This window comes from Carcharhinus amblyrhynchos, chromosome 7 (assembly GCF_965287045.1).
Source record: "Carcharhinus amblyrhynchos chromosome 7, sCarAmb.v2.hapA, whole genome shotgun sequence".
Lineage (NCBI taxonomy): Eukaryota > Metazoa > Chordata > Chondrichthyes > Carcharhiniformes > Carcharhinidae > Carcharhinus > Carcharhinus amblyrhynchos.
In genome coordinates, this window is record NC_137330.1 from 88,020,801 (window position 1) to 88,042,874 (window position 22,074).

At 42.6% G+C, this 22,074-nt stretch overlaps 1 protein-coding gene across 4 annotated transcripts in view; it reads left to right on the forward strand.

Annotated features, from left to right (window-relative positions):
- slc2a12 (solute carrier family 2 member 12) overlaps positions 1-22,074 on the forward strand; it is a 91,062-nt gene that overhangs the window by 54,185 nt on the left and 14,803 nt on the right. For all 4 annotated transcript variants that reach the window (XM_080192740.1, XM_080192741.1, XM_080192738.1 and 1 more), the window contains exon 6: positions 368-510. In XM_080192740.1, the coding sequence (XP_080048866.1) occupies positions 368-510 (143 nt within the window). The remainder of the gene's footprint in view (positions 1-367; positions 511-22,074) is intronic.

Below are 22,074 nucleotides of genomic sequence, written 5' to 3' on the forward strand. Positions count from 1 at the left end.
AGAATGTATGGCTAAAAGGGATTTGTGTTTCATTGGCATACTTGTTGAAGCTGACAGCTTGCTTACAAAAAATGTTAGGTAATGTAATTTTTTTTGTTTTGTTCTGCCACATATTTGAAACCATTGGGGTGACCAGCTTGGTGTCCAGAATTTCTGCTGAGCTGATAGAGAGTGCACAGCCCCTTGCTACAAGGGACTTTAACCTGGTGTTGTGAGACTCCTCACTGTACTTTGAACAAAGGCAATCTTTTGGAAGCTGTTTGACTTATCTTAATGCCCAGCGTATGTTCATTAATGTAATTGAAGAAAAAGATTTGTCGTTGAAAAGCCATTTTCTAACGAGCATGAAATGTTAAAACTCTTCCAGATCTAACACAACTCAAGTTTGCTGCACAACTGAATGGATAAAGGGACTGATTCCAAAAGTGGTTCGGAAACGCATTGATGGTGACAGCTCCATCTGGGCTACTGACATCCAATACCATACCAATGGCTTGGAAGATTCATTTGGTGATTCTACTTTGTAACTCGTATTCCAAAAAAAACTGACCGTTTGGAAGTGATATTGTTCTGACATTCTACAAATTCTGTTTTAATTTAAAATGGGATCTTCATTCTTCAGATGCAATAGTCTCCCAGTGCAGCTTGGTTGTAACTGTGTTTCTATGCATCATGTTACCCATTGGTGCAGACCCAATGGGTGACCGGCCTTTTCTGTACTGTATGCCTCTACCACCATGCTAACCAATCTCCAAACCAAATTATCCATACTGCCAAAGTTTCTGTCATGGAATTTCATGCCTGATTCCCATCATGAGTTTGGTGGTAGAATGTTAATTTAATCGGGCCTGAGGGTGGCGACTAGGACCCCTACTCCACCTCAATAAAGTCTGTTAGAAAGATTACCATGAATGGGCTTCCCACTCTGCTGTTAATTGAGGCCCTGAAGTGGACAACTAATACTAGTATTTTTACAAATTCATTCAAGGGATGTGGGCTTCGCTGGCTAGCTCAGCATTTATTGCCCACCCCTAAATGCCTTTCAGAAGTTGCTGGTGAATTGCCTTCTCGAACTGTTGCAATCCATGTGATGCAGTCCATGTGGTGTAGGTACATCCACGGTGCTGTTAGGGAGGGAGTTCCATTGAACTGGCGACAGTGATGGAACAGTGACATATTTCCAAGTCACAAAGTTGAGTGGCTTGAAGGGGAACTTCCAGCTAGAGATGTTCTCCTGCAGTGAATGAGATGATTGGCCTGAAACAAAACCACAACTATCTTCCTTTGTGCTAAGCATGACTCCAACCAGTGGAGGGTTATCTCCCTGAGTCCCATTGACTTCAGTTTTGCTCGGGCTTTTTAATGCCATTGTCGGTCAAATGCTGCCTTGATGTAAAAGGCAGTCACTTTCATCTCATCTCTTGCATTCAGCTCTTTTGTCCATGTTTGAATCAAGGCTGTAATGAGGTCAGGTGTTGAGTGACCCCGGCAGAATGCAAAATGAGCACCCATGAGGAGGTTATGACTAAGCAAGTGTCGCTTTATAGTGCTGTTGATGACACGTTCCATTATTTTACTGATGATCAGGGTAGACTAAGAGGCAGTAATTTGTTTGGTTGGATTTAACCTGCTTTTTGTGTACAGGACATACCAGCTCAATTTTCCACATTGCTGGATAAATGCCAGTGTTGTAACTGTACCGGAAGAGATTTGCTAGGGGCGAGGCAAGTTCTAGAACACAAGTCTTCAGCGCTATTGCCTGAATATTGTTAGTGCCCATAGCTTTTGCAGTAACCAGTTCCTTCAGCCGTTTCTTGATATCAAATTGGCTGAAGACTGACATAGGTGATGCCGGGGACCTCCAAAGGAGGAGGCTGGGATGGATCATCCACTCAGCAACGGCTGAAGATTGTTGCTAATGCTTCAGCCGTGCCGTTTGCACTGATGTGCTGGGCTCCTCCATCATTGAGAATGGAGATATTTCTGAAGCCTTCACCTCCAGTGAGTTGTTTAATTGCTCACCCCAATTATCCACCCAAAACTCGGGGTCACAGTCTAAGATAAGGGGTAAGCCATTCAGGACTGAGGTGAGAAAGAACTTCTTGACTCAAGTTCTGAGCCTGTGGAATTCTCTACCACAGAAAGCTCTTGGGGCCACTTTGTTAAATATGTTCATGAGGGAGCCTGACATGGCCCTTATGGCTAAAGGGATCAAGAAGTATGGGGAGAAAGTGGGAGTGGGACACTGAAAGTGCATGATCAGCCATAATCATATTGAATGGTGGTGCAAGGTCGAAGGGCCGAATGGCCTGCTACTGCACTTATTTTCTATGTTTCTAATTCAGGATTGGATGTGACAAGACTGAAGAGATTAGATTTGATCTGTGGATTGTGGAATCACTTTGTTCTTCTTTTACCTGATGTTTATGCGCACAAATAGTATTATAGGTTCACCAGATTGACACCTCATTTTTAGGTAGGCCTGCTGTTGCTCCTGGCATGCCCTCCTGCATTCTTCATTGAACCAGGGATGATGGCAAGTATTCCCTTTTTTGATTCTCTCACCATCTACCGCACTCCCAGTCTAGCAGCTATGTCCTTTAGGGCCCAGTCAGCTCAGTCTGTGGTACTACACAGCCACTCTTGGTGATGTGCATTGAAGTTTCCCACCCAGAGTATATTCTGCACCTTTGCCACCCTCAGTGCTTCTTCCCATGGGGTCCAACATGGAGGATTACTGATTCATCAGCTGAGAGGAATCATACATTGTAATGAGTAGGAGTTTTCCTTGCCCATATTTAACCTGATGGCAGAGTAGATGCTGGGGGCTCCCAGGAAAACTCCTTCCTGACTGTATACCATTGTACCAACAAGTCTGCTGAGTCTTATCAGTGGGACAGGACATATCCAGAAATGATGATGGTGGTGTCTGGGACGTTATCTGTAATGATCCCATGAGTATGTTCAACTGGTCTGTGAGACAGTCCTCCCAATTTTGGCGCTAGCTTCCAGACGTTAGCAAGGAGGACTTTGCAGGATCGACAGGGCTGAGTTTGTTGTTGTCGTTTCTGATGCTTAGGCTGATGCCAGGTGGGTGATCTGTCTGGTTTCATTCCTTTGAGACTTTTTTTTAAGCAGTTTAAAACAATTGAGTGGCCTGCTGGGCCATTTCAGAGCCAACCACATTGTTGTGGGTCTGAAGTCACATGTAGGCCACACCATGTCAGGATGGTTGCTTTTTAATTCCTGCCATGGTAGGTTTTGAAACTGGATTTCCATAGCCTTACCCAAGCCTCTTTAGTGCTAATCCAACAACAATAGCTCTGCACCAGAGCCTTCCAATTAACCCAGTGAAGAGAGAGAGCAGGAGGGTATGGATATATTCGCTGTGTGAAGACCACAACAAGCAAGCCTCGGATCCAGCAATAATATCAGGTGCTGGGTGGATGTATTACTTGCAGTAGCCAGCACCATCCCTGTGGCTGTGCTTAATAGACCTGTCAATCTCTGATTTGCTGGCTGCTCTTGGCAAGCTGGACCTTGACTTCCCCAGTTCTTGATCCTGGGGACAGACCACCCCTGTCCAGCTAAGTGCCTAAGTGACACTTACTTCAGTGACCTTCTCTAAAAAAGGAACTAAGATCATTTCTAAATTGTACTAATTCATCCTTAATTAACAAAGCTATCCCTCCACCTTTTTTCTAGTTTCCAGTACTTCCGCAATGTGATGTACGCTTGAATATTTGGGTTCCAACCTTTGTCATCTTTCAGCCATGTCTCTGTAATGGCTATCAGATCACATATATTTATTTTTATTTGAGCTATGAGTATATCTGCTTTGTTATGAATGTTCTGTGCTTTCAGATACAGGGTCTTTAATTCTGTCTTTTTGTAATCATTTTTGCAATCTCTGGCCTTCTCTGCTGATGCACTGGCATCGTGGCAGTGTCACTGGATGAGTAATCTGGAGGCCCAGGCTAATGTTCTGAGGACATGGGTTCAAATTCCACCCCAATTTACTTAACTGAACAGTGACTCGGGAAATGTTAGACAGTTTAAACCATTGTCTAACTCTGGATAACTCCAGAACTGATCCACAACTCCCAATCACTCATACTGACCCAATCTTGTGAACATCCCCTGTCCTGATGTGAATATTTATGATGTGGATATGCCCGCATTGGACTGGGGTAAATACAGTAAAAAGTCTGACAACACCAGATTTAAGTCTAACCGATTTATTTGAGTTTACTATCAAATAAATCGGTTGGACTTAAACCTGGTGTTGTCAGACTTTTTACTGATGTGAATATTTCCCAGCACCTAACTACCCTCCCATCTGACTGAGTAACCTCCTGACCAGACCAGACTTGCTTGAAGAAATGACCTGATATGCATCAAATACCAATTGGTAAAGTCCAAAATTGCAAACTTGTCATCGATTTGTAGTTGAAAGTGCCTGTCAGAAAAGGAAATCTGCTTTCCTGGCCTACATGTGATTTCAGATCCATGGCAATATAGTTGGCTTTTAATTGCCCTGTGAAATGGCCTCATGAGTCACTCAGTCAAGGGCAATTAGGAATGGTGACAAATGTTGGCCTTGTAGTGATGCTCATATCCCAGGAAAGAATACATTTCTAAAAATTTGAAACAAAGCCTTTTCAACTATAAAATGTTCACCAGGACCAATTCTGGGGCAGGAGACACCTATTCAAAAGGGACAGGTGGCACCTCAACAGGACTTGTTTCTCCATGGAAAGGTTCTGTGGTGTACTTGGAGAGAGTTTAAATTGGCAGGGGCATGGGCATCAGGGTATATAAGCAGAAAAGAAGAATGTGCATCAGATGAGAGTGTTGGACAGTAATAAAGAACGGACTGGCACTATTTTAGATCAGAGTGGACTAAGAAGGATTACCAGGAATACAAAGAGGTTTACAATGTATACGCAGACAGAAAACACTGGAAAATCTCAGCAGATCTGACAGTATCTTTTGAGTCTGGTTGACTCTTCGTCAGAGCTAAGAGCAAAGAAGATCAGTAAAGATTTATACAATGAGGGTTGTAGGGGTGCAGCGGGGTGGGGAGGGGAGGGGGGGGGGAGAGTATGGCTGCAATTTGAGAAAGGGAATGTAAAAGGATGAAGAAGGCTGAGAGAGGTGCTAGAAGTGTCCATTAGGTGATCAGAATGTTGAATGGTTTTGTTCCAGATGTAAGAAGTCTGACAACACCAGGTTTAAGTCCAACCAACTTATTTGATAGTAAACTCACAAGCTTTCGAGATCAACCTCTTCGTCAGGTGAACCTCGAGGTTAACCTCGAAAGCTTGTGAGTTTACTATCAAATAAATCTTAAGACTTAAACCTGGTGTTGTCAGACTTCTTACAGTGTTTACACCAGTCCCCAGCAAACATCTCCACATCATGACTTTGTTCCAGATTCCAGCATCTGTGGTATTTTGCTTTTATTTCACACTGCAGACATGTAGGCACAAGTGCGGTGAATAAGGCTGTGAGCTAAAGGCACAAATAGCAATGTGGGAATATGATAAGGTGACAATAACAGAAATGTGACTTAAAAATGGTGAGGACTCTGGTGCTGAATATTCATGGATCTAAAATATTCAGAAAAGATAGGGAAAGCAGAAAGGGAGGTGGGATGACAGTACTGATCAGGGAAGAGATTAGCATGTTGGAAAGGGAGGATGTCCTGAAGGGGAAAAGAGTGAATCCATTTAGTTAGAGTTGAGGAGCAAAATTTGTGTAATCACAACATTGGGGGTATTCTATCGGCATCCAAATAGTACTGATAGAGGAGCAAATCTGCAGAGAAATCGCAGAGATGTGCCTGAAATGTAGAGTGATGATATTGGTCTTTAATGAGCAAAATATTGACTGGGATAATGTTAGAGCAAAAAGTGAGGAGTTCTTGATCCAACTAGAAAAGGGTCACCTTCAAGGATGAGATGTTTCAAGCACAGGTACATTGACAAAACATTGACAAAGGTTACAGGAACCAGAGTCAAGGTTCCTTGAATGTCAAGGGAGATAGAGATGTGAAGAAATGTCATGATAATGTAACATGCGCATGTGAAATATTGATCTTCAATTTCATTGGCTGTCAGGTATGTATGAACATCTTCAAAAAGGACTAAGCTATGACACTGACTTTAAAATGGCTGCTGATTTGGTGTTGTGAAAGCTACATTCCCCATTATGGAGCTTTCAAATCTATCATTCTGTCTGTAAAACCCCCAGACAGACAATGCCATTCATCTTGGTGGTATAAAAGACCTTATTAAGAGGAAAATAGACTATTCAAGAAGTTAATAAATGAGACATTAATATTCAATCATGATTGGCTATCACAATGGCTAATAGAATACAAGGATTTAATTGTCTGATCTGTCTGAAGAAGTCTGCAAATGGACAAGTAACATCATCTCTTCCTGCTGTCTCAAGTTTGGAGCCCTACCTGTATTACATTTTCAAATACATGGCAGACAGAGAACTTCAATTGAAGAGAACTCTGCTTGCTTTTAGCATAGACATCTGTGTGTGTGTGTGTGTGTGTGTGTGTGTGTGTGTCTGTGCATAAACTCGAGACAGCCTGTTGAATTGAGTTATTTGCAGTTCAATATAAACACTGAATTGACACCTTCATTCTTGTAAGTGTAAAAAAAACGTTACAATGAGATGAGAAGTGGGGAGGAAAGAATGAGTCCTGGCACAAACGCCTCACTTGGTCGTAATAGAAACAAAACAAATGGTATTTGGTGCATGTCAGGTCATTTCTTCAAGCAAGCCTGGTCTGGTCAGGGGATTACTCAGTCAGATGGGAGGGTGGTTAGGTGCTGGGAAATATTCACATCCGGACAGATGCTCACAAGATTGGGTCAGTGTGAGTGATTGGGAGTTGTGGGTCAGTTCTGGAGTTAGAGTTAGACAATGGTTTAAACCATCTAACATTTCCCAAGTAACTGTTCAGGTAAGTAAATCGGAACTATTCTGAGTCCGAGACAGTCACAGAAGGTTCCAGGGTGCAGGGGAACTGCCCATCAGAAATTCAAACTTTTCAGGTAATTTCCACATTGATGGGCAAACCACAGGATTCTCCACTGCCATTCAGTATAAAATAAACACACTCAGCACAACTTCCTCTTTTGGAAATCATTTGTTTATTTTGAAGAAACCCCAGGCTGTCAATCAGGCTTGGAATCTTTGCAAATATTACGGAGAGGCACTTGAAATGCGTTCAAGCATGAAGGGAAATCAAATAAACACAGCAATCAATGAAAGCCTCTCAAAGCTTTGAACTTTGAAATTTACACAGATCAAAGCTTTGGGGTGTGGGAGGTTATCCAGCATTTGTGGTTAGGGGAAAGGAGGCCGCTCTTTCGTGAGTTCCAAGGATTACTGGCCCAGGCTATTTTGTCTCTCTTGATAGAACAAGCTTCTCATTCCAGGAATTAGCCTGGTGAATCTCCTTTGGATTGCCTCCAATGTTGCTATATCCTTTTTAAGGTAAGGGGACGAAGACTGTCGGCAGTATTCCAGGTGAGGCCTCACCAACATACTGTACAATTGTAACTAAATCTCCCTACTTTTAAACTCCAACCCCTTTACAATAAAGGCCAAAATGCCATTTGCCTTCATAACTATTTGTTGGACTTGCTAGCTTTTTGTTTTCCAGTCAATATGACACTTGGTCATTTTTAGGGAAAATTCCACCCATGGATTTTTCCAACTCTGAATAAGACCTTGCAGACCACCTCTCCATCGTACAGTGCAGGTAAGTGTTTGCATAAAATTCTCTCTGGAAAGTAAGGTCAGTGAACTTGTCAGATCCCTGATACTTCTCACCAATCTAGGTGTCTGTGCAATACATAAATCACTAACATAATACATACAGGATCACAGCAGCAGGACTGGGAAACATTATTATCTGATTTGGAAACACAACTCTCAGCTGGTCCTTCTCATGATAGCGGCTGCTGGAAACAACAACTGCCTCAGCAATGTGAGCCTCAGGTCAACTCAGAACCATCTCCACTACTTTGATCATTCAGATGACACGTCAAAGAATTACATGGCTCGCTGGAGGCTATTAGACACGCAAAGGGGAAACACTATATTGCAGATTAATATATGTTGATGGAACACCTGTACTGTTTTTCTGCTTGTATTCCATTGAACATAATAACAGAAAGAGAAACAAGGTTGTATGATGTTGTAAGAACATAAGAGGTCGGAGCAGAAGTAGGCAATACAGCCTCTCGAGCCTGCTCCACCACTTGGTACGAATCATGGCAGATCTCAACTCCACCTTCCTGCCCATTCCCCATAAACCTTCATCCCACTATTCATTCAAAAACTATCTGTCTCTCACTCCAGTTTGTTCACTGCTCCAGCATCCACTGCACTCTGGGGTAGAAGATTGCACAAATGTATAAGTGAAATAATTTCTCCTCATTTTGTTTTAAATCTGCCATCTTTTAACCTAAAACTACGTCCTCTTGTTCTAGAATGTCCAACAAGGGGAAACATCCGCTCTGCGTCTACCTTGCCAATCCCCTTTAGCATCTTGTATTCTTTGGTTAGATCTCTCATTCTTCTAAACTCCAGTGAGTTTAGGCCTAAACTGCTCACTCTCACTTCATAAAACAGGTCCTTCATCCCTCAAATCAATCTAGTAGCAATGTGGGAGTTGTTAAAGTTGTGAAACAATTAGCCCCTGTCTAATATTTAAGACCAGGTATATCTATGGACATATGCACTCATTACTTGTAACTCAATTTTTTTTTTCATCAGAATACTTCAGGCATGGAATAAGTACCTAGGTCAACCTCATTCTCCTGATCATTAGCAACTGCTCCCACAGCTTCCTTCCCCCCACTGTGATTCCTCTTTCTCTTGTCTCTGCATTCCAAATGCTTAATTATGTAGGATGCAGCAGGTAATTTCTCTCCTTAGTATTGAAGCCCATTCATAGCAGAGTACATCACCCTACCTTACCCACTACAAAAACAGGCCGTCCAAATTCCAACACTTTAATATTGTCATTGGGAATTAAATGAACTGCCTAGCGAATAGTACATTAGCCACCTGTTTGATGGAAATGTGCAGAACTTTGCTGTGAAATGTCACATTTGGCTGACAGGATCCTAATACAAAAAAAATGAAGATAATGGAAGCATTCAACTTTACAAATGGTGCTATAGCATCTTTTTGAAGTGGTTTAAGATAAAGTTTCGGAATGTTTCCAGGGATTTGTATTGGAACCTCACATTTACACCAGATGTTTTAATGACTCAGATTAAGGAACCATCAAGAGTTGTACGTCCAAGTTTTCAGATGTTATGACAGACAACATTAATTTCAAAGAAGTTGTGTAGACAGGAGTAAGAAGTTACAGAGAGACATGAGTGGGCAAAAACTATGGCTCGATATGGGTTAGTGTGAGATCACCCACTTTAGATCCAAGAATGACAAATCAGAGTAATTTCTTAATGGGGAAAAGGCTAGAAGCTATGGAGGAGCAAAAGAACTTAGGTGTCCATCTACAATACATAAATCATTAACATTGTGCATAGGCACAAAAGGAAATCAAAGTCTAACGGAAAGTTGGCCTTTATTTGAAGGGGATTAAAATATTTAAGTAAGAAGTCATGTTTTAGTTGCACAGAGCCTTAGCTCAGACACCATCTGGCATCTTGTGTTCTGTTTTGAGCAGTGCACCCGCAGGCCTTGGAGAAGTTGCAGTGCAAATTTACCAGACTGAAGCTAGGATATAAAGGATTACATTAAACAGATCGATTTCTTAAATCTTGTTTGCATTCCTTAAATGTGACATCGGTGGGGGGTGATCTAATCCAATTGTCTAAAATGATAAATTGTCTGAATACGGTAGATTCAAATCAACCATTCCCTCTGGATGGAGAATATAGAATGAGGCAGCATAACCTGAAAATTATACCAGACTAATTAGGGGAGAAGTCAGGAAGTATCTTTTGTTCAAAAAACTGCACCCCCCCCGCCACCCCAATTCCCACATCCAACATTCGAAAGGCTATGGATACAGGGACAACCAAAATGGTCATGGTTCAGATCGATACATTCCTTTATGAGTTATTACTATTGAGGAATGTAAGTTAGAGGCAGGGAAATTGAGTACAGATCAGCTATGCCCTTGTACGAAGTTGGAACAGCCTGAAGGGAATGGATGGTCCTGTTTCCATGTTCCTATAATGCATGGAGTAATTTTTTTAAAGAATCTTAGCTTCCTCGCCCCTACTCACCAGACAACTGAAGATAAGTTTTCTATTCTCAGGACAATATTGTAGCTGGAAAACTCTTCATGTGCACCATCTCTTCTGATACATCCTATCCTCTCAATGGAAAACTCTCTATCTTCCACCATCTCCTTAGGTACACCCTCTCCTCTCCTCATTAACACAAAGGGTTGAATTATACAGACCTTGTTGATGGCTGGGAGTCCATTTGGGAAGTCAGTGGATCACTAACTCCCTGTCCTTGCCTGTAAAGGATGTCAAATAATATGAGAATCATCTAATTAACAGCCGCATAGCCAGGAGCCGTCCATCAGCACTGGGAGCTGCTGGTAGCATGTCCAGTTGGCACATGAAGACAGGGCGTCTGGGCACAGAGGGGACAGGCTGTGACCTGGAAGGAGATTACGGCCACCCATTTTGAGCACCTTTGGCACCTGACTGTGCCAGATGAATCAGACCATATTGTCTAGGTGAATGAAAACGTTATGTTGGCAAGTTTGCAGTTGATCAATGGTTATTTATAAATGTGCATGACTCTCCCTATAACCGGGAAGCATTCAGGAACTTGCCAGTGAAGAAATAGCATTAGAATACAGCTGAGATTGCACTCTAATGAATATTGAGTGTTTAAGAAGAGATTGCACCCAGTGTCTCTCTACAGGTGGCTGGGAGAAAGAAGCCAAGGAAGTGAGAAAATCAAGGACAGCCTCAATGTTTGACAATGAGTTCCTGTCAACCTTCCTCCCTTCCAACACTTCTCCAGGCTGGCTACTAGCATTTCAATTATTTTTAAAATATCATTTAAATGCTAGCCCCTTCTCCCCGCTGATTTCTTCTGTTTTTCTGTTGCTGTAACCCTCATTATTTCTTCATTGCCTTCAATATTCTAAGACACTCCTGAATGGCTTTTTGCTTTTTTCTATCCTTAAACTGGAGGTCATTCAAAACTCTGCTACCCATGTCCTAATGTGCACCAAATGCTATTCACCCCTTTGTTCTTCTGACCTACTCCGGTATCTTATTAAAGACCACCTCAGTTTAAAAAAATCTTATCCTTGTTTTCAAATCCCTTCATGACCTGGCCACCTCCATATCTTTGTAAACTCCCCCAGCCCTATAATCTTCAGAGGCAGCTGTAGTTCTCTAACTATTTTCAGATATTATATGCACCCCCATTGGGTCCCATACTCTGGCATTTATTCTCCCTAACTCTACCTCTCTTTCTGCCACTTAGACATTCTTCAAACCTACCTCTTTGACTAGGACTTTGGTCATCTGTCCTAACATCTCCTCGCACCACATAGTGTTGTACTTTATTTTATAATGCCTCTGTGAAGTATCTTGGGATGTCTTACTACCTTAAAAGGTGTTCAATAAATACAAATTGGGTTGCTGAAATGCTATCATCTAAATTGTGAAGTGCTGGAATGTGTGATGGGTGTGCATAGAAAAATGCTTGAGGTCTAAATATAGGCTAGCTTGCAGGCTCAAACAAAATGGTTAATACAAAGAACAAAGAACAACACAGCACGGGAAACAGGCCCTTCGGCCCAACGAGCCCGCGCCGCCGTCCCATTGTCTCAGTGACCTATTCATGATTTTAGTCTACGCCTAATGTGCGAGGATCAGGGAGGTCCAATATAGGGACAATTTGTTACCCAATCAATCAGCCTAAAAGCGCATCTTTGGGATGTGGGAGGAAACCGGAGCACCCGGAGGAAACCCACGCAACCACGGGGAGAACGCGCAAACTCCCACAGACACAGGCCCAAATCCATGTGTCCGCACAGCAACAGAGATAGTCTCTGAGCTGTCATGTTGCCCTCGAGATGGTTCAGTTTAAGCACACTAACGACATGAAGCAATAGGCAACTCCCGAAGCAACATCCAAGAGCAGCCCACTACAACCTGCCGCATGCATGCCCCTTGCTGGTCAACAAGGTGGACTTAAATGCCTGTGGAGACAAAAAATTCATTATTAAACAGGCAAAGACTGTAACATCCCTGAGGCAAATAGACTTCATCACAAGCAGTTTAAAATAATAAAGCAAGAAAGGACTATTGCAGTTATATAGGGTTCTGGTGAGACAATTTGAAGTATTTTGTTCAGTTTTGGATGAGATACAATAGGAAGAATATTCTAAGCTGGAAAAGAAAAGGATATAACACTGTAAAACTAGACATTGAAGAGATAGATTAGTTTAAAGTTTATTTATTCGTGTTACAAGTCAGCTTGTGAAAATCCCCTAGTCACCAGTGCCTGTTCAGACACACTGAGGGAGAATTTAGCATGATCAATGCATTTAACCAGCGTGTCTTTCAGATTGTAAGAGGAAACTACTGCGCCCGAAGGAAACTCATGCAGACACGATGAGAACATGCAAACTTCACACAGACAGTGACCCAAGCTAGGGATTGAACCCAGGTCCCTGGCGCTGTAACAGTGTTAACCAGTGCGCCACTGTGCCACCCCAATGCTGAAACACTTGAATAAATGTAGGTAATATTCCCTGATAGGTGATCTGATTATATTTGTAAATACTTCAAAAAGATTATCAGGGAACAATTCTGTCCTTCAACAGGGGAATCTAGAATAATGGGGACATCATTTCAGAACCTGTTCAAACTAGCTAAAAACAAAATCTGAAAACATTTCCTCAAATAAAGTGTGATGAGATTGTGGAACACAATGCCCAAAGCTGCAGAAATCCTCAAATGTTAAAGGGAAATACATACTCCACTCTATATAAGACAGTGTTTTTTTCAGCAAGTGCATGACCAGTGAGAATGCACAAGCCAGTGGGAGAGAGGCTGAGCCCGAGTGAGATTCAGCCAGAATGAGGGTATTGGGAATTTGGAGCTGAGTGGGAATTTGGTGCTGAGGGAAAAATCTTTGGAATGAGCAGAGAGATAGACCTGCGAGGGAGACTCAAGGGCAAGTGAGGGGTAGAAAGCAATTGTCATAGCCAGCAGGTAAGTGATTGTTGGTGACTGGTAAGTAGCTTTTCCCTTCTTTTTTTTTCTTTTTTTGTCTTGGCATTGTAGTTGTTGTTGAAAGTTAACTTAAGGGTTAAGCCATGGCAGGAGACCCAGACCCATGTCAAGCTCCTCTTGTGTGATGTGGGAATTCAGAGATTCTTCCAGTGTCCCTGGCTCCTTCTTGTGCAAGAGGTGCGTCCAACTGCAGTTCCTGATGGGCCACTTGATGGCTCTGGAGCTGTGGATGGATTCATCTTGGAGCATCCACAATGTTGAAGAAGTCATGGATAGCACATTTAGTAAGTTGGTCACACCACAGATAAAAGTTATTGAGAGAGATAGGGAATGAATGACCACCAGACATAGGAAGAATAGGAAGGCAATGCGGGAGTCCCCTGCGGTCATTGAGAGGGGGCAAAACTTGACCTCTGCTTGGGAAATAAGGAAGGGCAGTTGATGGAAGTGTTAGTGAGGGATCACTTTGGGACCAGTGACCATAATTCCATTAGTTTTAAGATAACTATAGAGAATGATAGGTCTGGTCCAAATGTTAAAATTCTAAATTGGGTTGAGACCAATTTTGATGATATATGGCAGGAACTTTCAAAAGTTAATTAGGGGAGTCTGTGGGAAAGCAAAAGGACGGCTGGTAAGTGGGAGGCTTTCAAAAGTTGTGGTATCCAAGATTTAGGGTAAGCACATTCCTTTTAGAGTAAAGAGCAAGGCTGATAGGAGGGAACCTTGGATGACTTAGGATATTGAAGCCCTGGTCAAGAAAAGAGGAGGCATATGACATGCATAGACAGCTAGGAGCAAGTGGATCCTTTGAAGAGTGTTGAAGTTGTTGGAGTCAAGTTAAGGGAGAAATCAGGAGGGCAAAAAGGAGCCATGAGATTGCTTTGGCAGATAAGACAAAGGAGAATCCAAAGAGCTTCTACAAATACATAAAAGCCAAAAGTGTAACTAGGGAGAGAGTAGGCTGGATAGACTGGGACTTTTTCCCTGGCATGTAGGAGCTTAGGGGGGATCCTATAGAAGTCTACAAAATAATGAGGGGCATAGATGAAGTAGATAGTCAACATAAGAACATAAGAACATAAGAAATAGGAGCAGGAGTAGGCCATCTAGCCCTTCGAGCCTGCCCCGCCATTCAATAAGATCATGGCTGATCTGTTGTGGCTCAGTTCCACTTTCCCGCCCTCTCCCCATAACCCTTAATCCCCTCTCTTATCAAGAACCCATCAACCCGCTTCTTAAAAATATTTAGCGAGGCAGCCTCCACCACTTCAACGGGCAGAGAATTCCAGAGATTCACCACCCTTTGAGTGAAGAAGTTCCTCCTCAACTCCGTTCCAAACCGCCTCCCCTCTATCTTGAGGCTGTGCCCCCTAGTCCTACTGTCTTTTTTGAGCGGGAAGAGTCTCTCCACCTCTATCCTATCCATCCCATTCATCATCTTATACGTCACAATGAGATCTCCCCTCATTCTTCTAAACTCTAACGAGTACAAGCCTAGTTTATTCAGCCTCTCCTCATAGCTCAATCCCCTCAACTCCGGTATCAGCCTAGTAAACCTCCTCTGCACTCCCTCCAGGGCCAAAATATCCTTGCGCAGGTGCATCTTTTCCAAAAGGTAGGAGAGTCTAAACTAGAGGAGCATAGGTTTAAGATGAGAGGGGAAGAGACACAAAAGGGTCCAGAGGGGCAATTTTTTCACTTAGTGGGTGGTGAGTGTCTGTAACGAGCCGCCAGAGGCAGTAGAAGGGGCAGGTACAATTTTGTCTTTTAAAATGCATTCAGACAGTTACATGGGTAAGATGGATGTAGAGCGATATGGGCCAAATGCGAGCAACTGGGACTAACTTAGTGGTAGAAACTGGGCAGCATGGACAAGTTGAGCCAAAGGGCCTGTTGCCATGCTGTAAACATCTATGACTCTAGATAGATTCAGGAAAAGACATGGAAAAGGGACAGGGAATTGGAATTGGCCTGTTAACAAAAATGGTGGAACAGGCAAAGTAAATCAAATAATCTACATATACCCTATGAAATTTCAGCCCCTGATCAATGATGTCGCAGTCACTTGCTTGATTATGAATAACAAATTTGCTGTCACTGGAGGTGATCCTCATGATAGCCTTAGAAGACAGAGCAACGCAGTTGAGAGAGTTGTTGCCTTGGTAATGCCATCCTTAAAGTGAGAAGGTTTCTGGCAAATTACCTTGCTGCAGGTGGCTCAGTTCTATAACTGGAAGAATCTACACCAGCAGTTCCTACTTATGTTACCATGTAGCTGTGTGAAAGCTTGTAGTGATGGTAACTTGCATAGTAATTGGTAGGTACATTGTTAGATTTGGGAATCATTTAGTATGCCTACTGTTCCTTTTTTGCACTGTTACTTGAATCTTGGTGATGTACACCTTGGAAGGAATTCTTATGCAATGCCTGATTTGAGTTCTGACACTAATGTGATACATCTTTCAGTTCTTAGTTCCAATTTTGAATGTATAGATCAAATGTTGAGTGGGTCCTGGGATGGAAATCTAGTGAAAGCTGTCCCAATTTAAATACCTAATAAAGTTTATGCAGATTCCAACAGGAAACCATATACATAAATTTGCATGGTGCCCAATACAAGGAGGAAGGGGATAGGACACAGAATAGATGTACAGTTGGGTGTGAGGTTCAGTCAGATATAGAAGAAAAGCTAGGTTAGTCCAACAGGCAGAGAAGACATGGGCATGATAAGACACATGAGAGGTTTGAAAGGCTAAATTGTATCTATTTTATTACAAGGAGCCTGTCTGGTAAAAGAGATGCACTTGAAGCGTTAATCAGCATATGGAAGTAAAATATTATTGCAATCACTGAGATATGGTTGAAAGAAGAGCAAAACTGGCAATTCAACAGTCCAAGGTATAGAAGTTTCAGGCATGATGCTACAGGTGGTGTAAGAGAGGGGGGAGCATTGCATTATTGCTAAAAGCAACCATCACTACAGTAATGAGAGAGGATGTCTTAGAAAGATGTTCAAATGAGGCCATGTGGTTGGAGTTTAAATTAAAAAGGACGATCATCTTGCTGGGATTATACTACAGGCCTTCAAACAGTCAGAGGGAGATAGAAAAACAGATAAGTAGGCAAATCAGAGAGATGTGAGAGGAATAGGGTTACAATAGTGGTGATTTCATCTTAATTGGAATCATTTTAGCATGAAAGTGCATCTAGGAGAGCTTTATGTGCCAGTACATAGATGGCCCTACTGGGGATGGGCCAATGCTAGACATAATCCGAGGGAATGAAGCCAGGCAAGTGGTTGAAGTGTCAGTGCGTGAACATTTTGGGATAGTGAACATATCCCTAAGTTTCAAAGTCATTAAAGAAATAAGAACTAGGAGCAGGAGTAGGCATCTGGCACCTCGAGCCTGCTCTGCCATTCAAATAAAATCATGGCTGATCTTTTCATGGACTGAGCTCCACATACCTGCTCACTCATCATAACCCTTAATTCCTTTACTGTTTAAAAACGTATCTATCCCTGCCTTAAAGTTATGGAAAGGGGTGAAGATAGTTTAGAAATCAGGAGGTGAATTTTCTCATTCTGCCTGCCACAGGTGGCACGCAGTTGAGAGAGTTGTTGCCTTGGTAATGCCATCCTTAAAGTGAGAAGGTTTCTGGCAAATTACCTTGCTGCAGGTGGCTCAGTTCTATAACTGGAAGAATCTACACCAGCAGCTCCTACTTATGTTACCATGTAGCTGTGTGAGAGCTTGTAGTGATGGTAACTTGCATAGTAATTGGTAGGTACGTTGTTAGATTTAGGAATCATTTAGTATGCCTACTGTTCCTTTTTTGCACTGTTACTTGAATCTTGGTGATGTACACCTTGGAAGGAATTCTTATGCAATGCCTGATTTGAGTTCTGACACTAATGTGATACATCTTTCTGTTCTTAGTTCCAATTTTGAATGTATAGATCAAATGTTGAGTGGGTCCTGGGATGGAAATCTAGTGAAAGCTGTCCCAATTTAAATACCTAATAAAGTTTATGCAGATTCCAACAGGAAACCATATACATAAATTTGCATGGTGCCCATGGGAGTTTGCACCTTCTCACCCTGTCTGCCTGGGTTTCCTCCCACAGTCCAAAGATGTGCAGATTGGGTGGGTTGGCCATGCTAAATTGCTCCTTAGTGTCAGGGGGGACTAGCTAGGGTAAATGCATGGGGTTATGGGGATAAGGCCTGGGTGGGATTATGGTAGCAGTGCAGACTTGATGGGCCGAATGGCCTCCTTCTGTAGGATTCCTTTCCATGAATCGTAGCAGGCGAGGGCAGACCAAAGATCTCTTGACCTTGGGTAGGATTTTCCAGTTTCGGAGTGAACGCAGCCAGAAAATCCTGCCCCAAGTGTTTGAATTGGGAGGAAGTTCAGCTACTCCTTAGATATAGAAGCTGTCTGTATCCATAGGAACAAGACAACATTCAGACTTGGGCTGATGAGTGGCAAGTAACACTCATACAGCACAAGTACCAGGCAATGAGCATCTCCTACAAAAGATGAATTTAATCATCTCTGCTTGACAGTCAATAGCTTTACCATCCCTGAATCCCATTATTAGCAATCTGGGATTAATCATTGACCAGAAACTGAATTGGACCAGTCACAAAAATATTGTGGCTACAAGAGCAGGCCAGAGACTAGGGATTCTGTGGAGAACTCTTCCACCATCTACGAGGCACAAGTCAGGAGTGTGATGGAATACTTTCCATTTGCCTGGCTGAGTGCAACTCCAATACTCAAGAAGCTCAACACTGTATGGAAAAAGCATCTTGATTGGCTTCCCACCCGCCTCCTTAAATGTCCTTTCCCTTCACACCAATGCGCAGTGACTGCAGTGTACTATCTACAAGATGCATTGTAGCAACTCAACAAGGCTCCTTTGACACCCCTTCCAACATGGAGTCGAATGCCATTCAATTCTGCAGCATAACAGTGCACACTGCAACCATCGCATCACTGATCTCAATGAGGGCTGTAGTGTTATCATTGGCAACTTGTTCCAGAATTGAGATAATGGCCAGGATTGTACGAGTAAAGACTTGGAATTGGCATTCACGGTGAGTGTGTTAAAATAGCCAAATGCCTCATCATCTAATAAGTGATGCGCGTGAATGCTCCATGTATGAATGGATGATCAAGTTCTATGGATGTTCTATGTATGAATGGATGAACGAGATTCCCACTGTCCCTACCTACTATCTAGTGAAACCACAGCCAAGGGAACGGGCTTGGCAGAATCAGTGGGGAAAGAAGATCCTGTTGAGCTTGACTCTAGTCTGGCACTGTGAAGAGACATGAGAGGCATAGAATAAGTGGGAGGCTCCAGCCGCCGGTGAAATACCACTACTCTGATTGTTTTTTCACTTACACGGTGATGCAGGGAGGCGACCCCAGTGGGGCTCTCGCTTCTGGTTGGAAGCGCCCGGGCGTGACCTGCTCCGTGGACAGTGGCAGGTGGGGAGTTTGACTGGGGCAGTACACCTGTCACACCGTAACGCAGGTGTCCTAAGGTGAGCTCAGGGAGGACGGAAACCTCCCATGGAGGCACGCAAAATTTCACTCAAGGCCAACAGAGAATTCTGTTCAGCGGAAGCTGGTAAGAATGATAAATATGTAGGACTACGTAACCAAGGTGACACACCGCTTTCCATCTAATTGGTAGTCATGAATATGCCTTGTTCCCACAAATCCAATAAGTGCCAATAAGAGTTGAATATGTATGTTCCTCCTTAAAACAATATAGATTATTACAAGATTGATCATTACTGGATGGATTCATTCAAGTTGACACTTGCTTGTGCCCAAGTGTACTCCAGAACCTTTTTTATTCTCGACTCGCAATATCCCTTTTGGTTTTGATTCTACTTCATTCAAAATAAGGCTGGATGCTGGAGTAGGTGTGTTAAAAACAGGTGAATACCTATTCATGTCACCTGTGCAAGACCTATTTCTAGAAAAGTACTCTATCATCATCTCTAGTAAAAGCCAATGCTATTACCTTATGACCTCCAAAAGATTGAGTAAACTGATTCCACATAATTAAATCTGACCATGACAGACACAGTATGGAGAGGTATCCCTCCCTCAGCATGTATAGGAATGTGCGAGCAAACCCAACATTTTAGATAGATTGACTGTTCTAGCATAAGTGTATGCCATATATAAGTAAGTATTAGCATGCAATTCCTGATGGACTGTCTGTATTAAACTGGGTACATTCAATAACAAGTTTGCTATTGTTTTGATAATTATCAACTGATGATCTCAACATTCTCTTTTATATCTCCCAATCACTGGTCGATATTACGATAAAAATTAATTTACAGAACTGCACCACAATTACATCGCCTTAAATTTCAAGTCTTGAGCTTGACAATCCATTTTGGGATTTCGTTGTTGGTTCTTATGTTCTTTTGACTGCAGTTCTCCGGATATTTTCGTACAAATTCTGTAAACACAAACAAAGTGCCTTCAGGCACTTGAGTTAGTATGACATTACTGAATTATTTCTATTTCCTCTATTCTAATATTACCCTGATTTCCCAGTGCCATTATCTGGCCTAATCTAATAACTTGTCTGCAAACCCAAATCATCTCTATTATCAGTAATGCAGCTACAAAAACTATGATGATGCCCTGTTCTACAAGATTATCCACCCTCTGGAACAATTTTGTTATTGCTGTAGCGCTCATTAGGATGTAGTTTCAGTTGTGTCCAGTGTCTCCATCGCAGACTGTACTTTCCACCAATTAAAACATATTTGTCCAGTAACAATTACACTAAAAGGCCCCTCCCATCAGACCCCTAGCCCTTTTTTATCTGTCAAGAGTTTCACCATTATCTTAGGTAATGGTATAGGTAATTTAGGGTGTTTTCCTCAGCCAATTTCATCCACTTGCAATGATGCTGTTGAAAGATCACCTGCTTTTTGAGAGAATGCAACACTGAGACGCTGCTTCAACTTCTGCTCCCCGTTATTACATCCTCTGGGAGGTGCATTGTCCTATCAGTCATTAGTTCAAAAAGAGTTAATCCTGTTCTTCGGTATGGAGTGGCTCCCTGTTAGAACATAGAGCATAGAACACTACAGCACAAACAGGCCCTTCGGCCCACGAGTTGCGCCGATCACATCAACACCTACCAATCTATAGACCTATCTATAACCCCCAATCCCATTAAATTCCATATACTCATCCAGAAGTCTTTTAAAAGACCCCAGCGAGTTCGCCTCCACCACCACTGACGGCAGCCGATTCCATTCACTCACCACCCTCTGAGTGAAAAACTTACCCCTAACATCACTTCTGTACTTGCCTCCCCGCACCTTCAATCTGTGTCCTCTCGTAGCGACCATTTCAACCCGGGGAAATAGCCTCTGAGAACCCACCCTATCTATTCCACTCAACATTTTATAAACTTCTATCAGGTCGCCTCTCAACCTTCGTCTCTCCAGGGAAAAGAGTCCCAGCTCCCTCAACCTAACTTCATAAGGCATGCCTCCCAGTCCAGGCAACATCCTTGTAAATCTCCTCTGTACCCTTCCAATAGCTTCTACGTCCTTCCTATAGTGAGGCGACCAGAACTGCGCACAGTACTCCAAATGAGGCCTGACAAGGGTCTTATAAAGTTGGAATAGTATTTTGGACGAAGTCTGTACCCAGTTGTTTCCTTCTTCTAAATTGGTTTTGGCTAAACTATTCTTCAGTGTTCAATTCATTTGTACCATTCCTGAGCTCTGTGAGTGAAATGGTATGTGAAACCTTTGTATTATCCCTCACATTCCACAAACTTCTCTTAAAGCTCTCCCTGTGAAATGAGTTCCTGGTCTGAGTCTCAGTGAAGTGGCATTCTCCAACTCAGGTATGATCTCATTTGTCAATATCAAAGCTACAGTTTTGGCTGTGGGATCTTTACATGGAAATGCTTCAACCCATCGATTAAACTGATTAATATTGACTAAACAATACATTTTCCCTTTTGCTCTAGTGAGTGGTCTTGTGAAACCTATTTGCATATATTCCCATGATCCTTTGAGTCTTGGCTGGTTCCCCATTTTAACCTTGCAATGATAACCTGGTTCCAACAGGGCGCACTGCAAACATTTTTGACAGAATTTCGCTATCATTTCCCCTATTCCTTTCCATCACCAACAATTTCCAATTCAATTGACCATATTGTATCTACTTATATGGGCTAATCCACGCTACACTTTTAACAATGTTTGCTATATTGCTTCTGGTGCTATTACTTTTCCTTCTCTCCTCCATCTTTCTGCACCCCCCCACCCCCCGGCCATCCCCCCACCCTTGTTTTTCCCCACTTCTGCTTAGAAATCATAGAACTCTACAGTGCAGAAAGAAGCCCTTCGGCCCATAGAGTCCTCACCGACCACAATCCCACCCAGGCCCTACCCCCATATTCCGATATATTTTACCCACTAATCCCTCTAACCTAAGCATCTCAGGACACTAAGGGGCAATTTTAGCATGGCCAATCAACCTAACCCACGTAACTTTGGATTGTGGGAGGAAACTGGAGCACCCAGAGGAAACTCAAGCAGAGACGAGGAGAATGTGCAAACCCCACACTGACAGTGACCCAAGCCGGGAATCGAACCCTGATCCCTGGAGCTGTGATGCAGCAATGCTTATCACTGTGCTACTGTGCTTCTTTCGTCTAGTGCTTGCTCCTGTACTTGCCTCACATCAATCATCAATTTTTAATACTGCCACACTTGCTGTT